The 21,828-nt window shown below is 37.0% G+C and overlaps 1 protein-coding gene across 1 annotated transcript in view; it reads right to left on the bottom strand.

Annotated features, from left to right (window-relative positions):
* Nucleotides 1–18,008, bottom strand: part of XIRP2 (xin actin binding repeat containing 2) — a 265,641-nt gene extending 247,633 nt beyond the window's left edge. The window contains exon 1 of the mRNA XM_069471791.1: nucleotides 17,601–18,008. Within this exon, the coding sequence (XP_069327892.1) occupies nucleotides 17,601–17,807 (207 nt within the window). The 5' untranslated portion in view covers nucleotides 17,808–18,008. The remainder of the gene's footprint in view (nucleotides 1–17,600) is intronic.
* Between the last annotated feature and the right edge of the window lie 3,820 nt (nucleotides 18,009–21,828).

Below are 21,828 nucleotides of genomic sequence, written 5' to 3' on the forward strand. Positions count from 1 at the left end.
AGTGAAAAGATAATGTGAGAAAAAATAAAAGCAAATCCATGATTTTGAAACATTATCTTTATTGCATTATTGTGGTAGACAGAATGAGCCACCACCCCCTCATCCTCTGCTAAGGATGTGCACGTCCTATTCCCTGGAAACTGTGACTATGTGAGCTTATGTGGCAAAGGGAAATCAAGGTTGCAGATGGAATTGCCATTGCTAATCAGATGATCCTACAATAAGGGAGTTAACTTCAGATTGTCTGGGCTGTCCCAATGTAGTTAAAAAGTTCTTTAAAATGGAAGAGGGTGGCAGAAGTGGAGGTCAGAGTGATGTTATGTGAGAAGGACTCAATCAGTTGTTGCTAGCTTTGAAGACAGAGGAAGGGGACTGTGAGCCAAAGAATGCAAGTGGCTGCTAAAGGCTGGAAAAGAGAAAGAAAAGCAAGCTCCCTCGGAGCCTCCAGCAGATAGTGCAGACCTGACAACACTTTGATTTTATTCCAGTGAGCTTCGTGTAGGACTTCCCTGAACTGTGAGATAATAACTTCGTATTGTTTAAGCTACTAGGTTTGAGGTCGTTTGTTATAGAAGCAATAGGAAACTAAAACCATTATTTAAATTAGAAAATGGCCTGATAAACCTAAAGTGATACTCATCTTACTCTTCCATTGCCACTCTCTTTCCCTGCTGCTTCTTCTTTGGCCATTTCTTTAATAGTTCATCATAAGCCCTACAATTAAAATCTATGCCAGTGAACGGGAACACAGACAAAAACTAAAATATTAGTTAGTTTTCTTACTTGAAAATAACCCCAGAAAAATAATATTGAATAGGAAAATATTTCAAACTACTGGTGAGCATGAGTCTTTTAAAATTACATTCTCAACTCAATGAGCCATGTTCATCTTTGCTTCCCATTACCAGGAATAACCAAGAGTTTGACTATTTAAAGCAAGCAATGTTCTCAGGGGTTTGAGCTGTTGCTGACTATATTATGACAGATGTGTTATGCCTGCTGGGTCAGTGGGAAGCTGCTGTTTTATTTATTTGTAGATTCTTGGGCTACATTTTAAGCATGAAAAACATTGTTCAGGGCTGATGTTTCCTCTGTTCTATAGTGTGTCCACTAAGTTCTTATACAATGAGATTGTATTTCATTGGTGGGAAATAAACATTCAAGAACATTTATATCAGAACACAATTCTGTACAGAGCAAGAACAGTAAAATGGTGCCAACCGAAAATGTGAGTCAATTCTGTCAAGTGAGACACTAGTGTTAATGTCAACTTGGAAGACAAAAAAATTGCCACTGAATAAGAACATTTTGTTATGTATGGCAGATTGATCTGGACATTTGTTATAAAAGCAGGGATTATTATGGGGGACCATTGTTCCCTTTGAACCCCACAAGAAAATACACATGAGTTCTTAAGGATTCTTTTTAATAGCAATGATAAAATGATAGGTGGCAGCAGATTGGAGTGGACATTGCTTTAAATCAAGACTGATAGCTCTACAGTTTTGGTGGAAATGGAGGTCTAGATTTTTGTTCAGGCCAGATTTCAATAATGAAGGATTGTTACAGCTGTTACAGTAATGGAGGAGAATTAGGAGGACAGGAAAACATTGTACAAAGAAATTTGAGAACAGTTGTATCAATGTGGAATCAATAAATATTAATATATAACTTCAAACATAAAAAGAATGAGAAAGAATATTTTGGAAAACCAAATAAACTCGGTGATAGTCCTTCAAATCCTATATATGTAATTGTCAAGGCAAAGGATTGGTACAGAATGGATTTACTTATACAACAAACATTGATTTAATATTTGCACTATGCCTAATACCTTGATTGGCAGTGGGGACAGACATCAGGATAAATTTTGACATAGTCCTTCCCCACGAGAACAATGATGGGGAATCAGCCATATATACAAATATTTTCAGTATGATATTAGAATATGCATTTATTTAAAGATAGCTGGTTGCAGCAAGTGACTTGAGATGATTATGTTGCTTGAAGTATCTATTAAATCACAACAGATGAGAACTTAAAATTATGCTATAAACTAAAGAGCAATATAAATCCGGTGTCCTTTTTGATCACAATTCCCAGAATATACCTAACAACGATAAATATAATTATCTTGAATGCATCACTCATTCAGTAATTATAGGGGCTTGAAGAATTTGTGATGTGACAAAGTGAAATGCAAACTTTGAAACTGAATTAAGTGGCTCAATGAAAACTTTATAAGATTTTTATACTAAGTATTAAATGCCTAATGTTAAGACCTCCTTAAGATGATTCACAGAACAATACTGAATGTGGGCTGACAGCTATCTAACTGCAGCGTTGACAAGATTTTTGATAAATATAGCAGCTACCTATTATATATGAAAGTATAGCCTGTAATACTTTTAATGTAGAAAAAGACACTTCTTGGTAGGGCAGGCCTAGCATAAGGTATTGGGATTAGGAAAGAGGAGAGAAAAGCTGACATTCTCTGAAAACAGTGGCAATTCTTAATATTATAAAATAGATTCATTTTTCTGATTAAAAGACAAATTACTAACTCTTTTCTTGCTTTTGCATTAAGGATAAAAGAAATTAACATTTAAATGTTAGTTCTATGGAACCCTCAATAATTTCAGAGTTTAAATGGTTCATTTAAACCTAACAGCATCCTTATTCTCCCATTACTCTTAAACTTGGCATCATAAATCACAATTAAGATCGAAGAGTGCTATGGGGCCCAACATGTCATAGAGCTGAGTGCTGAGAGACAGATTTGGGTGTGCATGGGCTGATTAGACTAGGTTGGAGGAAATGCTATGTTCTGCTATTTGACATTCTACAAAATATGGTTCTAGAGACAGAAGCACTTAGGAAGCCTCTTCTCATTCAACCTTAATCCTTAACCTGCTGGCAATGACAGAAGAGATAATTGTCATGGGAGGAAGAGGCTGTGTGCAAGTAAAATCAGTCCAAAGAAAGAAAGGAATTAGTATACCTACATTTGTTATGAGTCACAATTTAAAAATTTTTCAAAAAATATTAGCAGTAATAAAATATAAAAATGATATGTTATCTGTCTATGCAAATAAAGCTTCTACAAGTCCTTGGTTTGAAATCTAGTCAGAAAAGGCAAAACCTCAAAAGGGACATATCACCTCAGCACCACAGGGTGCCAACGATTCTGAAGAGTATGAACTGCATTCAAGAAAGAGTACAACGTGCTCAATGGAACTCACAGGTGTCAAATCCTCAGCCTGCCTAACTCAAGTATTTATTACAATACTTGGACAAAAAACACACAATGACATCTGTCTCTGTCATAGTTATTAGAACTCCCAAGTGGGTCTATTAATGTATTTCTGATATGTCCATATACAAAGAAACATTTTTGAAACATCTTCAAAGGAAGATACTCAAATATATTGGCTGATCTATCCAGTACAGACTCTTTAATTAGCATCCAACTTTTTTTTTTTTTTTTTTTTAATTTTCAGGGCATATCTGTCTTTCCTTAGTCTGAACCTGCTGAGCCATATCATGTCCTTGTCATGCATAAGTTTGGCCCTGACTCTTCCTAAGTCACTTAAGAGTACTCCAACCTCACCTCCTACTGCTAAGCTGTGTCCTGAGCCCTCAAGGTTAGACATATTCTGTCATTTTCCACAGTGACAAATGTAGAATATTCTGTCTTACTTTAAAGGCCAAAACTTTACTGAAAATGTGGATGCTCCCAAGAGACACATTTTACTCAGCATGAAGATTAACCTTCAATGAAAGAGAGCAATCTGACAGCAGGAAAGAACTGCTTTACAAAAGCATGAACTTCTTGACACTGCAAGTATTTAAGGGGAAGTTGGACTACACTTTGTCTGAGACATAACATGGATTCCAAACTTGGGAGGGAGTTTGATTCCATCATATCTGCGGGCAGTTTTCTCCTTTAAGATCTTATCATTCTACCTCAGTCACTTTAATGGCCATATCTTTATGGAAACTGGATTGTCTCTTGTTTTTAATGGTTATCTATTTTGAAAATAAATTTGCTTGTTAAAAGTCAGTATCATCGAATGGGAGAGATGGTGGTGGACTAGAAGCAGCCCATGCGCACTGTTCTTTAGGAGAGGATCAAGAGTCGCGGGCAGTGCCTACCTATAGATGGCTCTTCTTGGAAAGAATATTGTAAAACTCCAGAGAAGTGATGGGGGACATTCAGAGTGAAGAAGAAGGTGATGGGGCTATTCATTTGGCAAGATGCAGGGGAACATTGAGAAAGCAACTACACGTGGGGAGTGGCAGGAGGAGAGAGCCCTGGGACACCACTCATATCCCATGGGCACTATGGGCCAAACTGTGAGATCTTCCTACCCTCCCACCACCACAGACCTCTGAATTGATCGGGAAGCTGCTTGTGGTCTGTTCAGAGACTGCACTGGGAAATGGGTGCAGCAGGGATTTAGAGGCTACTGATCCTAGGTTTCTGCAACTAATGCCATTCTGAGCTCACAGGTACAGGGCACCAGGTGTGGATGGGGTTTAGCTTTTCAGCAGCAGCCTTCGTACAGCCCCCACTGGGCCAGGGAAGGAGCAGGCAGAGCGGATGCTCCCCTGTGCCGTGCACTGTGACTAGGTGCCGGTGCCCAGTGCCCCTCCTACCCAAAGCAAGATATGAGCAGAGGGGGTGTCTCAGTGGCCACCCACACCACCTGAGAAGCCTTGCCATTTGGCATCCATGGTCTCAGTGCTTGCGGGATCAGCTCCCTGCCCATGCAGCTCTGCCTCCAGGGTTCCCAGCTGCCAGAGCCATCCCCTGCTGGTGTGGCTCAATCTCTGGGGTTTCTGCTGTGGTCTGACCCCACAGCCCTGCCCAGGTAGCTCTTGCCCTGCCTCCAGGCTGCAGCTCTGGCTCTGAGGCTCCCACTGTGTCCGGGCCAAGGCTCTGTCCTCAAGGCAAACCACACCAAAATCAGTCTAAGCAAACAATTTATGACTAATTCCCCAAAGGCAATGATAGCAACAACAAAAATAAATAAATAAATAAGCGGGATGTGATTATATCAAAAAGCTTCTGCACAGCATAGGAAATAATCAACAGAGTAAATAGACAACCTACAGAATGGGAAAAAATATTCACAAGCTATGCATCTGATAAAGGGTTAATATCCAGAATTTATAAAGAACTCAAACAAATCAGCAAGAAGTAAACAACCCCACTAAAAGTTGGGCAAAAACATGAATAGAAATTTTTCAAAAGAAGACAGACAGATGGCCAACAAACTTATGAAAAAATGCTCAATATCACTAATTATCAGGGAAATGCAAATTAAAACCACAATAAGATATCATCCTCCCCTGTCGGAATGGCTATTAAAAAGTCTATAAACAATAGATGCTGGCATGGATGCATACACAAAGGAACACTTACACACTTTCGGTGGGACTGCAAATTAGTACACCCTCTGTAGAAAACAGTATGAACATTCCTCAAAGAAATAAATATAGCCTTACCATTTGTCCTAGCAATCCCACTACTGTGAATCTCCTCAAAGGAAAAAGAAGTCATTTTATCAAAAGGACCCCTTCACCCAAATGTTTATTGAAGCACAATTCACAATCACAAGATATGGAATCAACCTAAGTGCCCATCGTTTCAATAGTAGATTAACAATATGTGGTATATATATACCATGGAGTACTGCTCAGACTTAAAAAGAAATGTATCAATGTCCTTTGCAGAAAGATGGACAGAACTGGAGACCATAATCCTAAGTGAAATATCTCAGGAATGGAAAAAAAAATGCCACATGTATTCCCTAATAAGTTGGAACTAATTGAATAGCACACACGGGCACAGAGAGAAGTAAAAATCATTGGAAATCAAGAAAGGGAGATGGGGTAGGAAGGCAGGGATAAAAATCTACCTAACAGGTACAGTGAACACTATCCAGGTGATAGGCACACTAACAGCCCTGACTTAAACATTATAAAAGCTACCCATGTAACAAAAACATTTGAACCCCTTTAATATTTTGAAATAAAAAAAAATTCTAGTCAATATCTTCTCATACTGAAGAGGGCTTATTAGTAATATTCACATTGGAACTGGAATGATTTCTTTGGAAGAATTTATAGTTTTTAATTTCTACATTTTGTAAAGAATCTTTCAGTAGAGAATAATGAATGGAAAAGATCTCATTATATATATTCGGATGAGGCTCCTTTGAGCAATTTGCCAAATAACTCCAGCAAGAAGCAAACAGGTTGCTACAGAGAAGGTGTTTCTAATAAACAAATTGTAACTTTACAGTTACTTTTACCTTTAAAACATTAAAAGCCATGTAATATAGATTTATTTTTGCTTACACAGCATTTATGGCTACCAATCTTAAGCAGATATTAATGACATCACAGGAAAATAGGATCTGTGCTTCTTAGCAGTTCAGTCTTCCTTTATTTCTGTACTCTCACTCTTTTGAAATGATAGTAATGTTGCTTACTTTTTTAAATTTTAGCAGCAAAGTAATTCAGATGCTGAATACCTTTGAGGACCAAAACCTTATTTTATTCACTGGTTAAGAATAAGAAAGAAAATATGATGATTCAGTATAACTATACCTATGAAAGTTGTAATTTGAGTACTAGAAACAATTTTACTTAGTGCAATGTGCTATGTGCTATAACCCTAGTTACCTTTCTTCCAAAAAAAGAAAGAAAGAAAAAAGGAAATAACTAGGTTTCTAGCTTGCTTAATTTCAATTTTTTGTCTGTATATGTATGTGTATATGTATGTGCCAGTATATATTTATTATTTATTCTGAATCTTGTATCTGCTGAATTTACTTTCTCCTACTTTGTATAGGAAGCTTCAACTATTATGCAAAAAAGGAATTTGGATATTAGCACAAGCTTTTTGCTAGCCTAAAAAAAATGTTTCGACTTCCTAAGTGGCACATACTTAAAGAACCTCAATACCTGAGAGTATCTGTATGCTAATCACTGCACTTTTGATGCAGCACTTTTGATGCTGCAAAAAGATGCATATTTCATACTTTTATCTATGGCCAAAACATTTCATAATTTAAGAGGAGTGGGCAATAATTATTACATATTTTCTAGAGTAGGAAAAATAGGTCAAACAATAAGAAGTCACAGTACAATATAGAGAGTAGCTTCTTGAGCTGGCAGTGGCTTGTGGGTTGAATGCAGGTTTGCAGTTCATGAGGTAGACTCTACCAAGAGAGTCTATGCAACACAGGGATGAAAGCTGCTTCTGAAACTAGCTGTATATTCAGGGCACAGACTAATAACACACTGGGGAATGTGAAGCAAATATGAATCAAGAAAGCAGTTTGTCCTTCAGGAGGCTGGAAGACATAGCTTGATAGCAAAGTAATGTCTGATTTCAGACTTTTTAAAAAGTCAATAAAAGGAGCATTGACTCCTTCATGTCTGTTTCTTACACAATTTCTCCTATGTCATCTATAAGGCATACAGGGTGCCAAGACAAAATATGCAACCTGGAGAAGCTGGCACACAACCACTGAAAAGATTGCTTAGCCTGTACTGACCATATGCAAGGGAAAACCATCAGGTTATCAAACACCTGCTGTCAAATGAGCCAAAGGACTCCAACTATAGGCAATGTGGGCTCTCTCTCACAAAAATCAACTCATGATGGATAACAGACTTAAACCTAAGGCATGAAACTATAAGAATTCTAGAAGAAAATGTTGGAAAAACTCCTATAGGCATTGGCCTAGGGAAAGAATTTATGAAGAAGACCCCAAAGATAATCACAGCAACAACAAAATAAATAAATGGGACCTGATCAAATTAAAAAGCTTCTGCACAGCCAAGGAAACTATCGCAAGAGCAAACAGACAACTTACAGAATGGGAGAAAATATTCACGTTACCTATCCAATAAAGGGCTGATAACTAGAATCTATATAGAACTCAAGAAAATCAGTAAGAAAAAATCAAACAATCCCATTAAAAAGTGGGCAAAGGGCATGAACAGAAACTTTTCAAAAGAAGACAGACTAAGGGACAAAAAAACATATGAAAAAATGCTCAACATCTCTAATCATCAGGGAAATGCAAATCAAAACCACAATGAGATATCACTTAACTCCTGTGAGAATGGCTTTTATCAAAAAGCTCAAAACAATAAATTTTGGCATGGATGTGGAGAGACAGGAACACTCATACACTGTTGGTGGGACTGCAAACTAGTGCAACCTCTGAGCAAATTAATATGGAGATGCCTCAAAGAGCTAAAAGTAGAACTACCATTTGATCCAGCAATCCCATTACTGGGCATCTACCCAAAGGAAAAAAGACATTCTATAAAAAAGACATCTGCACGAGAATGTTTATAGCAGTACAATTCACAATTGCAAAGATGTGGAAACAACCCAAGTGCCCATAAATACAGGAGTGGATTAATAAAATGTAGTGTATGTATACCACGGAGGTCTACTCAGCCACAAAAAACAATGGTGATCTAGCACCTCTTGTACTATCCTGGATAAAGCTGGAGCTCATTCTACTAAATGATAAATCACAAGAATGGAAAAGCAAGCACCACATGTACTCACCACCAAATTGGTATTAACTGATCAACATTTAAGTGCACATATAGTAGTAACATTCACTGGGTGTCCGGCAAGTGGGGACGGGGGAGGGGATGGGTATAGTCACACATAATGGCCATGGTGTGCACTGTCTGGGGGATGGACATGCTTGAAGCTCTGACCCAGATGGATCAAAGGCAATATAGGTAACCTAAACCATAATATGCTGAAATAAAAAAAAAAAAAATTGGTGACCCTGAAGCGCAGTGCAAAGGATGCGATGCTAATGCACATGACCTGGAGAGTAGACTGAAAGGAAAGAAATCATTTTGACAAGAATCTTCCATCCATCCATTCCCAACATTCTTAACGATCACATATCATCACATATCCTATGCTTAGCACTCAGTTTAAAACCATGGAGAAAAGAGAAGAAATCAATGTGATTTCTGCCTTATAATTCTGGTGGATATTCAAGCAGGGTAACAAAATAATTTATCACCCAACAGAGACACTTTTGAGAGTGGAAGGGATATCATTAATAATTACAATGGAACAACATATGCAGACCAGGACTATTCTCAGCAAAGCAGGACACATGGTTGCCATATAGATGAGGTATAAGTAATCCATACTTAAATAATAATTTGAAATTGGAGTTGAAATGCTGAGAACACCAAATGCTGGCAAGGAGGTAGAGCTACAGGAACTCTGATTTGTTGGGAATGAAAAATAGTACAACTACTTTGGACAACAGTCTGACAGTTTCTTACAAACATACTCTTACCATATAATCCTACATTCACACTGCTTGCTATATGCTGAAATAAGTCAAAAACTTATGTCCATACAAAATCCTGCATGCAAATGTTTATAGCAGACTTATTCACAACTGAAAAAACTTAGAAGCAACCAAGAAGTCCTTCAATAGGTGAATTGATACACCATATATGGTATATTCATACAGTGGAATAGTATTCATCAATAAAAAGAAATGAACTATCAACCAACAGAAAGACATACAAATTTCTAGTGAAAAAAGCCAATCTGGAAAGGGTACAAACTGTATGATTCCAACTGTATGACATGCTGAAAAAGGCAAAATTATAAAGACAATAAAAAGATCAGTGGTTTCCAGGAGCTCAAGGGAAGGGAGAGATGAATAGGTGAAGCACTGAGATTTTTAAGGTAAACTACTCTGGATGATACTGTACATTAGATACATGTCATTGTGCATTTGTCAAAACTCATAGAATGTGCAACACCAAGAGTGAATCCTAATGTAAACTATGGGCCTTAAATAATATATCAATGATGGCTCATCTATGTAAAAAATGTACCATACTACTGCAAGATGTTATTAATAATAGAAACTGGGATCTGGGGGAAGAAGACATATAAGAACTCTGTACTTTCCACTCAATTTTTCTTAGTATAAACCTAAAACTGCTCTAAAAATAAAATCAATTAACTTTAGAAAAGGAGGGATATCAAACTCTGGATTAGTATCATGACATGATAATTTGAGGAAACCAAATAACCTGTCTAAGGCCTAAAAATGCCCAAGGTGACCACTGGGCAGGTGTCTGTATGGAGTTAAAAGCTTGAAAAAAATAGATTAAAATATTTGTTAAATAAGAAAATCTAACTAAGCAAGCTGAAGAATCTTCTTTTGGGCCCTACACAGGTTTACATTTGTCCCAACAACACTGTTAACTTTCATGACAACAAAATTGCCTCCTCCATCCCTTGCCATTGTTGCTTGACGAGTTTTTCAAGAATATAGTGTTTCTTGGCATTCAGGGGCAAAATAAAAAAGAGCACATCTGGCACAGTCCACCTGAAGCATTAGGATGAAGTAGAGACATAAAGATGTAGACTGATATAAGCTATGACAATGATGCCAGTTCTTGCCTCCTAAAATGACTGTGACTATTAAATGAGGGCAAAGTCCACAAAGCTTTTCAGCACAATGCCCGGTGGACACTCAGTGCTCCATCACTGCTCCTTGCTAGCCATTAGCAACAGCATGAAGCCTCTTCCTCTAGTGGTCTGGGGGTAGACCAATGTCAGCATGAGGCAAGGCATTCAAGGATAAACTCAAAAATTTATAGGCTCTGCAAAAAAGACTAAGGCTATAAACCAAAGGGCATACTTGAAACATTTGTCTGTGGAAACACAATTGTTGGTCCTGGATAAATAAGTATTTTTAGAGACATTGGCACATATGGCCTGCAATCTCTCAATTTTACCTTTAAACATGAAATTTTAAAAGGGGTGTGTGTGTTTGTGTGTGTCTGTGTTAAAGAGAAAGAAAATTTCTCTGCGGAGCTTCTGGTTTTGCTCTTGTTTTTTTTTTTTCTTTTCCCATAGCTTGAACTTTATTTCTTATGAGAATTTCAAACTAATATTCTTCAAGATACAAGGAAAAAATTTTTGCTAACATTCAGAAATAAAGATGAAGTGGTAAAGAGACTAGATTTTAAATCATAAAATCATTATGGTCATAAATGGGAATTTTTTATCATCTTTATCATTAATAACCAAAAACTCTGACAACTATTCAACACTGAAATCAGAACATTTTGATTAATTTAAATGTATGTTCCTGACAAGTTTCCACAAATGCGGGGAAAGAATGCCACGCATTACGATGCATCACCATGCTGTAGAGCAATTTGTCTCATGGCATCCAATAAATGACTTACATTCACATAAAACAAGTTAGTACACTATTAAGTACCATAAATCATTATATTTGGTAGTTGGTGTAGATGAGAAACATTAATGGAGCTTGAATTTGTTTCAGGTGTTTGGAACTCATTACATTCACTCACCACTACACATTAAACAGATAAAGAAATATCTTTACAAGTAGGAAAATGTGTTAACCATCTCCTTTCCATGCACAATATAGTGAGTGCTAAGCAGGTGCTAAAATAAGGGCACAGTTAGGTGGCTGCAGGCTGCTTGATCTCCAGGAAGAGGTTGCCAGGATGACTCTACCTGTTATTTACAGCCTCATCTGTTCTGAATTATCAGTGATTACTCTGCACTCCCTGTTAAATATTTTGAATTTCAGCCCTGACAAAAAATTACGGATTACTAAATTCAGAGAAAGGAGTTAGTCTGAGGAACCAAAAGGGGCAACTATTTTAAAGAAGATTTTTCTATATGAGGTTGGTTTGGCAGTGAGGGGAGACCAGACAGAGGAGCCTATGGAGTTAAATTCGACCATCAGAGGAGCTGGCCCTAAACAGAAGCAAGAAATGTTCCCTAATCTGAACATCTTATTTAACCACAGTATGATTTTAAAAGCAGGAAATAAACCTTACTCGACTTTCACCAGCTTTGCCACTAATATCCTCTTTACTGGTCCAGGATTCCCCCAATCTATGGCAGTTTCTTAATCATGCTGATATGTGTGGCCTTACCATCTTTGAGGACCAGTACTCACTTATTTTATAGAGTGCTACATGGATTTATCTGATGTTTTTCATGATCCCATATTTTTGGCAAGAGTGCCACAGGAGTGATGTTTTGCCCTTCACAGTGCATCATATCAGGCAGTACAATGCATCAATGTGTCTTACTACTGGTGATATAACGTTGATCATTTAGTTAAGGTAATTTCTTCCAGGTTTTCCACAGTAAATGGAAGCTTATCTCCCAGGGATGTTGTGGAAGGAGTTCCTCTGTTGGCTTTTTCAGGATGGCCTTGGGATTGATGGTGGATTTTCCATGATTGGATTTGAAGACTCTTAGGAATGTCATCTATCTCCATAGCCCTTGGTGGAGTCAACAGCCCCGATTAAGGACCAAAATTCTCCCTTTTTAATAATTCTTCTAAAAGCAATATTTTATTTACTTCTCTGTTTAGTTTATTCTTGTAGTGAAAAGATTCTCTAAAAGGACCTGACAGAGTATGAGAATTAGTAATAGGAAGCAGGGAAGGGAAAAAATAGTCATGCATGGTACTTGTTAAATTACTGCAGTCAGTGAGTACAATTGCTGGATAAACATCTAGAGAAGTTAGTATGTGTAACAGACTCGGGCTCCCAACAGAGGCCTCAGAGCTAGTATCAATATTCTTATAACTCAAGGGTGAAAACCTTCACAAGGCTACCGAGTGAAATGTCAAAGAATGCCAATCCATGAACTGACAGCAGTTTTCTCAGTTGAAGCTGAGTCAATATCACTTAACATCTTTCTGTGGGTACTGACACTACATTCTTTAATGATGTCATATTGTGACTGTATATATCACTCTGACACACAAATGGGACAAGATGGCTGTTCCCTCAGAAAGTCTTAAAGGCCATGCAAATACGTTCAGTTGAGAATTTTGCCAGCTATTTTATTCCAACTAAAATAAAACACTGGACAGGCAGCAGTAAAATAACAAACATATGAATGGGGAAAAGAACAACCAAAGAACATTAACATTATCTTAAAAAACAAATTATACCACAAGGAAAAGCCTGCATAAAATAAAAGATCTTTATGGCCATTCTCGTGGTATCCTTGAGGTCTAAGTTTAATTTGTTCTTTGTATTTGTATGTGTGTTTGTACATGTGTGGTGCATGCGTGGATAAATATTAAATATAAAAACTACTTTTAAACCATGTCTCACCTCTGTTGGATTTTGAATTTTGAGTAGCTGAATGCCAGTGACTTTTTCTACTAATTGTAAAAGATAATGAAAGTAGCAGGCATATCTTTGTCTAAGGTTTTAATAAAGTGTTGAAAACTATAATTTAACAAATTGCAGTTCTTTGTCTCATCATCTCAAAATGGGATTGTATTAATAATTCATATTGGAAATCTTCCTCAGCATGTGCTTTACTGACTATTCAGCGAGAGCTCTTCTCAGTGGGACCTTTGTCGGCTGCAAGAATAAGGTGTTGTCAGATGTGAAATGCAACTTTCTTTGCCCAAAGCACCTTTCCACTTTTAGAAACCATAAAGTGTAAGCCTCTTCCTTTATATATGATAAAACAGAAATCTATTGAGATTAAATATTTTTCCCCAAGGACACATAGTGAGAGAAGAGAAAATATAAGAAATATTCATTTGGTGCTACTTCTAAAATTTCATTAGGTGCTTCTTCTTAAATGCCTTCTCTCATTCAAGTGTTATATCATTTTGTCTCCACAAAAGTTCTGTGGTGTATCAATACTCCTATTTTTTTGGATATGAAAACTAGGATTAATGAGTTGAAATAACTCATTCAAGTTTATACAATGAATAAGTTTCTGAGCCAAGGTTTCCAACTGACCCTTTGTCACCAAATATTTTGCTCTTATATGTGATGCTGCAGTGAAGTTTATTATTCCATATAACATATTCTCTAACAAACAAAAAAGTAGTGATCTTTTTCATTAAACTATCACTTCATCTCTATAAAAAGCTATTCTGCCCATTTTGTCAGGCAAAGGAAAAATATTTTATTGCTTCAAAGATCTAAAGCTCTTCCCATGGAAAGAATATATTTTTTAATTTTTCTCTATACTGATATCACTCTTTATTTTAATTTCTTCTCTGTATTTTTGAGAGTTTAGTGGACAGGTTTTTCTGTAATCATTTTCAAGATTTTAAAAACCTCTGTGCTGTTAAACACTTTCGCAAAATAGATCATGCTTGACAGAAATTATCTCAGAAACTCTGATGAGAGGGGAGGGTGGGGGATGGAGTGTCAGAAGGCTCTGACAGAGGTAACTGCCTGAGAAGGAGTGCTGCTTGGCGCACTGAGATTGGAGATAAATTAATCCCTGGGTCCCCATATGCCTGGGCTTAAGGAGCAAAGATAAATTCAGACATCTAATGAAGTGATTTTGTAGTGGAAGACAAACTGTAAGCCATGATTCACCTGTGCTTTAGAATGCCTGATTTTATGCAGAACTAAAAGTAGATACAGATTGGTCATTAAATGAAAAACCAGAAGCTCTTATTATTGGAGTGAATGAGACGAACATATGCTGGAAACTATAGCACCTTTAAGTATTTATACCCTGTTTAATCATTGATACATATGTAGGTTCATAGTCCCTTAGCTTTGTGCCTTCATGATTATCTCCAAGGCCCAATCATGCAATAGATCAAATCAATGCATTCTGAGGTAGCACATTTGGTGATGGCACTTCCTATTTTTGATCAAGTTCAGCTCATGTTTGAATTGTCTTTTCCTAAAGCCTGGGGCCTGTGTAAATGATAGAAACAGTCTCTGTTGAGAAGGGCATAAACACAAGCTGATTACATGTGAGTGGGATTTTGGGGAAGGATTATAAATATGTATTGAAAGCACAGGAAGTCCTTAAGTAATGTACTGTGACAATAAGATTGTTTACCATTTAAAGTAAAAAATACATGAATGGAATAAAGGCCAGATTAATTATTTAATTGAGTCATGAAACCCCTTATTAACAGTGGGAACATACTGAAGGCTGAAGGGATCCTTTAGGGAGACCTGTTAGTGGCCTCCCTCTTCCAGTCCTGTGGACAGCAACTGGGAGCTTCAAAGAAGGAGCTTATACCTTCCTGTTCTGCTCCAAATTACTCTAAACACTGCTTCCATTCAGAACAGGGTAGCCAGAATTAAAAAAATTGTATTTATATTCCACATAATCTATATAATCCACAGAAGAAAATATGGATCGAAGCAAATACATCCCATATGCATTTTGTGTTTATATGTTCCTTTCTAGTATTCCTTCCTTTCTTTCTTCTTCTTTATTTTTTTTTAAAAACATCTGGTAAATTCACCCTTTTAGGTGACTATCAATACAGATCATCTAAAACTAAGACATATTAAGATTTATTAATGTTCTTTGATTACATAAGATTACAAGCGTTCATATCATCAACTACAAATAGAAAAAAAGTCAAAGACAGGATTTTCAAATATGGGTATGTATACACCAGGGACGAACAGAGGAAAACTACGCAATCATATATCACCCAACCATTTTTTAACAATTTAACATCTTTGAACAATATTCAGAGAGCCTACAATGTAACTGTATTAGTTTCCTATTGCTGCTGTAACAAATTGCCATGAACATATTTGTTTAAAACAACACATTTATTATCTTACTGTTCTGGAGGGTAGATTCTGAGATGAGTGTTTCTGGGCAACCTGCAGGTATCTGCAGGGCTGTGTTCCTTATGCAGGCCACTGGGGAGACGGTTTCCTTGCCTCTTCTTCCAGGTGCTGCCACACTCCTTGGGTCATGCCCAGCCTCATTCCAGCCTCTGTTTTGGCCATCATAGCTCCTTTGACTCACTCTCACTCTGACATTCCTGCACCCCTCTTATGTAGACCCAGTTTTTATCTGGGATAATTCAGGAAAGTCTTTGCATGTCAAGATTCTTAACCTAATAATCTTTGCAATGTTCCTTTGGACATTTCAGATAACATACTTATACATTCTGGGGATTAGGATGTAAACATTTTTGGAGGCCATGCTGAATAGTAGTAATCTCACATTTAAACTAGAAACTCTCATTAATGCTTTATTTTCTTACTATTGCATTTAAGCAGCTGCATCTCATCCAGATGAGAATAGGTTATATTATATAATTTATATGGATGCCTTTTTCTACCTTTGTCTATTTTTTTTGTCAATTATCTTGGGTAAATGTTCACAATGGTTACACTAAAGTCAACAGAGATTGAATGGAAACTATTTTCTGTGACTTTACTTTTTTTAATTAATAAAAATAAAAAATAAATGACATTGTAAATATTCATGCTGAGTATAAACTATCCAACTGAAAGATATAAAAGTACAAACAAAAAAGATTATACCTGTGGAATAAAAAAGAGGGAAAAAAAGCCTTCAATCAGGAATCAGCAAGTAGTGGCATTTTTTGAGAGATTCTCTATTCTCAACATAAGCTCCTAAATATAACTTCATATCCCTTATTCTCATTAAACCAATTAGAGTCACTTGATGTTCAAGAAGTGTAGACTAACTACTGTATCTGTCCCAATAGAAAAAATGGGAACAAGTATTAGCAAAATAATTTTTTAAAATTTTATAATTCTGTGATGTCTTCCATGAAGGCTAATTATCCATTTAACAAGAGTAGGACTGTGTATCTTCCTGAAAACTGTCATTAGGTGAAAAAAATAATAAAGCATTAGGTTTGCTTCCCAATGGAAAACTTCAGATCATTTATTCATTCTTTATACAATTCAACTATAATCTCTCTTATGTAGGGGCCCTAATGAGTATCATAAATTCAAGTAATTCCAGTTGAAACAGTAGTTGCTTTTAATTGACAACAGAAGTATAAATATGATCCTAGTTAATAATGTTGCTAATCCTGTTTCCTGAATTTGATTAAATGTCCTCTTTAGCTAATAGACATTTTTATATGCGATGTTATAGTACACCATAATCACTGAAGCATGATCATCATCTACCACAAAATATTCCAGACTCTACACTTAGTGGTTTAAATATATTATCTATAATCTTCATAAGATCCCTGTAAAGTAGCTGATTAAGACAATTGTATTTTCAAGGTTATCATTCAGCTAGAGAAGTAAATGCCAGGTTTTAGGATTAAAACCTACATCACCACGGTTCCGAAGCCTTCCTTTGTTCCATTTCATCATCATTACAGATAAGTCCTCACAGAACCCTGGCTAAAAGCAACACTGTCTGTTAGATGTCTGAGGTACAAAGAGCAGTTAGAAATTGTCCCCGCCTCTGAGGAATTTACAGTCTAGTTACGGAAACAAGGCACATACATAAAGAAACATCAACATAAGAGAGCATAACAGAATTGTTTTTGTGGGAGTGAAAAGAGACCAAGTCCACATTGAAACAGATCATAGAGGAAATTAATGAGAGGATGCTGCATTTCACCCCACATGGCGTGATTGCTTTAGGACATGTGCCTAGAGTATAGGTGAGGGGGAAAAAAATTACATGATTAGAAATAAGTGGCAGGCTAGACAAGTTGCCTAGCTTGTCAACTGCAAACTTAGACTCTCAATCAATGGCTCCTTACCTTCCCGCCATACTCAGCTAGTCCAGCTGATCTGTTTCTACTCTTAGGAGCCTCAAACACACTCCTCAGCTCATCAAGGGCGATGGAGAAGCGTTCAATCCTGCGTCGACCACTCAGGGAATCCTCCTTCAGCACTTCAGGTGGGCCGTATTCCCTGGAGGTGTCGCTCTTTTCCTCAGGACACTTCTCTTCAGGCTTTGAGCTCATCTCTTTCCCTGTACTGCAAGGCCGACTCAGGGGATCTGGAGGTTCGGGTGCTGATGCTGCTTCTCCTTCAGGCTCAAGCAATTTGCTTCCCCGAGCCTGGAGAAGCGTTCTGCGACTGGTCCCCGAACAACACTCACTTCTCTGGTAATCACTGGATTCCCATTTCTGCCTCAGGAGGTTCAGGGAGCCCTTCTGTATCGGGAACACTGATGGTTCCAGGTTGTCCTGCAATATCAAAATTCCTTTCATCAAAGATACACTGAGGTGTCTGAGTCATTTTCAAGACACCCTATTTAGGAGTGCCAGCTTTTGGGGTTTGTGCCTCAATGTAGAAATCCAGGTTTGCTATATAATTTCTGGCTCGTAACTTCAACCCACAAAGTTATGTCAGTTAAACTAGAATTAGACAGATTACAGGGAAGACTGGTTTGTACAGACATGGCGGTTTGAATATAAAGGACAAAAATTAAGAAAACATGATTTTCTTCCCCTTTCCTTCTATCTAAAATCAGCCAACAATTATTTACAATATAAAACATGGACAATGTTAATTCATTGGTTAGTAAATTCTGAGAAAAGGGCAATTTAACAAGTCTAACAAGAAAGCAAAACGGTTCATTTATCGCCTATAACAGTTCAAGAATTCCTCTGGAATTATTGGTTTCTGTAAATGTCTTACTTCAGAAGTAATAGATTAATAGCTAACAGTTATTAACTTTTTGCTGTAAGGCAAATACTTTGATAATGCCATTACATGTATACCTCATTTTAAATCAACATTATCACAGTGAGTTAGTTGTTACTATTATTACTATTTTTCAGGTAAGAAAATTAAGTAGCAACTTGCCCAGGGTTCTGAGTGACAAAGCCTAGATTTGAAATGTATCTGTGTAACTCCAGAATCTGCCCTCTTAACCACTGGGGTTTAATTTCTATTTGGTACTTTAAGTTTATAATTCTTATCTCATTGTGAAACTGGGATTTCACCTAGTTTTAGAGTTTTGTGATGAGTAGGGGGAAAAAATCAAATGGAAAATTATGCTCTTACCAGGCACACACACACACACACACACACACGCACATACATTGTAGGCAGCAAGAGTTATATGCTAGCATGAATATTTGCTATAGAAATAGCTATTTTCTTTTCTTTCCCAGAGATTTTGCACCGCATATTTGGGGCTTCAAAAAGTAAAGTTTGCTTTTGAGGGATATGTGTTTTCCTGGAAAAGGACCACTGCAGTGAGCATGGTAAACAATGTCTCTTAGATTAAGGTTTAGAAGTATCTCAGAAGGTCACCTAACATGATAGTCCCAGACTTCTTTGACTTCCAGCTACATTATGAGTAATATTTTGTGCATTGGGACTCAGTGCACATGTTAGATTAATAAATATACATAAAAGAAACAAATTTTATTTTCATTAAACAATACCTTCCCTTACCATGTGAAATGTTGGGTGATATTTTCTACTCTGATCTCCTTCACTTTTAAAGAAAATGTTTGCTACCCACTAGATTGATTTAATGATGTACTAATGGTTCATAGACTTCTGGATAGCTCTATACTTACAGTAGGAATTCCATCCCAGGTTGTGTTTTACTAAGTACGTGACCTTAAAATATCATTGGTAAAATATACATCATGTTTTTATTTTGAGGAATAAATTAGATAACCTATATCAAACTTTTAGTGTGCATTCAACCCCCTAATGATTGTTAATTCCATTCCCATCTCTATCTCTGGCTAAAACAAAACCATTTTAATCACTCAAATATTAATGCCACACATGAGCCTCATAGATAGGAGTGCTTGGGAGAAGAAAGGGGGTATTCAAAGACACAAATCAATAGACTGAACAGACTGGAAAATCTGGCTTTAAAACTATTGCCAATTAATAAGTTTGGATTAATTACTTATTATAGAAAGACTCAATAAAACAGTAGCGCCAAACAAGATCAGGATATCTATTTGAAAAACTGATCAGCATATGTGAGAATTTAATCAACATATGCTGTTAATGTCTATGTCTCACGTGTAAATGGCTACAGAAAAGATCTTATTGACACAGGAATGGTTGAGACACTGTCACAGCTGGTAGTGGTGACCTCATGAGTTTATTTAATAAAATAATTGTTTCTGAGCCAATCTCTCATAGTTAGGAAGGGAAAGCCGAGTGGAAGCAAAACTGCCAAGTGGGGGAGGAAAGCCATTTTCTCCTATAGAAAAGGAAATCCTAATATTTAAAACTGATTAGGAACATCTGGTTCTGGATCAAGATGGAATACATATACTTCTCTCACTTCCTCCTATTAAATACAGCTATTAGTAAGCCCCCTGGAAATTATACATAAAATGAACATATGAGGACTTTGAAAGGCAGAGAGAAGGCAAAATCTCTGGGGCTTGAGACCTGAGGAACAATATGGCAGTGAATTCCCTGGGTTTTCTTTATGCTTTATATATCCAGATCTAGTTGCTAGAAGAGCCAGTAACCCAGAAAGTCCAATGGCAGCAGACAAAGAAAATTCTCTAGAAAAAGCTTGCTTTCTCTAGCTGAAGAATCAGGAGAGGGGCAACGTAGAAAGACAGAAAACTTTTAGACCATAATTGCCACACCCCAGGCAAATACCATGTAAAACCATAGCCAAACCTTACTCCCATAGCAAAGGCTGAGTGGTGAGTCTAAGCTTCTGACTTTGCTGTGCCCTCTCCCTACTACAGAGGAGAGAGGAGACTTCTCATCAGAGAAGACTGAGCAGGGAGCTAGAATTTTTATTCTCACTTGATGGGAATGAGGTCCCTCTGGAAGATGTCAGTGGAGGCCATGTGAGAATCCTGTTCTTCGGCCCCATCTAGTGGTATCGAGACATTTCTCTTCTTCCCTGTTTCTATCAGAGGGCAGTGTTGGTAGCTAGAACTTTCACTATCATCCACTGTTAGTGAGGCTTCCCTTCTGGCAGTGGTGCCAGCGAAGGACACATGGAAAGCCATAAAGAGGAGCCTTTCCCCTTCTCAGCGAGCCAGGGTGATGTCAGCGGATGAATAGTGAGGAGCCTAAGTCCCACCTCCACCCAGCAGTAATTCAGCATCCTTCTCCAGGTAGCCAACGGAGACTAACTAGGGACACAGGACTTCTACTCCCACTTAGCAATAACTAAGCAACTCCTCCCTTCATCTTCTCAAAGATTTAAATAAGGTCCAGAGTCTCATAACATAATTGGAAAAATATCCAGAGTACAATTAAAAATCCCTCATATAAAGAGCCAGGGAAATCTAAACCTGAAGGAGAAAAAAAATCAACAGATACCAACACTGAGATGACATAGCTGCTGCAATCATCTGGCAAGGATTTTAAAGTAGCCATCACAAAATTGCTTTAGTTGAGGAAATATGACCATGCTTGAAAAAAAGTTGAGAAATAAAAAGGCTTAGAAAAGAAATAGAGGATATAAAAAAGAAATGAATGGAAATTTCAGAATTGGTGTAGAAATTTAAAATCTCAATCGTCTCAGCAGAATGGAAAAGGATCAGCAAACCTGAACATAGAATGATATAAATTACCCAATCTGAACAACACAGAGAAAATAGATTGAAAAAAAGAATAGAAACTAAGGGACAAGTTGGACTATAAAAAAGTCTAACATTCATGTCACTGGACTTACAGAAAAAGAGGAGAGAGATGGTGGGCTGAAAAAGCATTCAAAGAAATCATGGTTGAAATTTTCCTAAAATTGGCAAAAGACATAAATGTATAGATTCAAGAAACTGAGTTAACCCTAAGACATATCACATTCTAATTTCAGAGAACAAAATTAAAATAAAACAAAAAAATTCTTGAAAGCAATGATAAATAAATGATACCTTGCTTATAGAGGAAGAACAATTTGAATGACAGTAAATTTCTTATCAGAAACCATGAAGACCAGAAGGCAGTGGCACAATATTTGAACAAAATTATCTTTCAGGAATAAAAAAAAATGAAAACATTCTCAGATAAAGGAAAACTAAGAGAATTTGT

Source organism: Eulemur rufifrons, chromosome 1, assembly GCF_041146395.1.
Source record: "Eulemur rufifrons isolate Redbay chromosome 1, OSU_ERuf_1, whole genome shotgun sequence".
Taxonomy (NCBI): domain Eukaryota; kingdom Metazoa; phylum Chordata; class Mammalia; order Primates; family Lemuridae; genus Eulemur; species Eulemur rufifrons.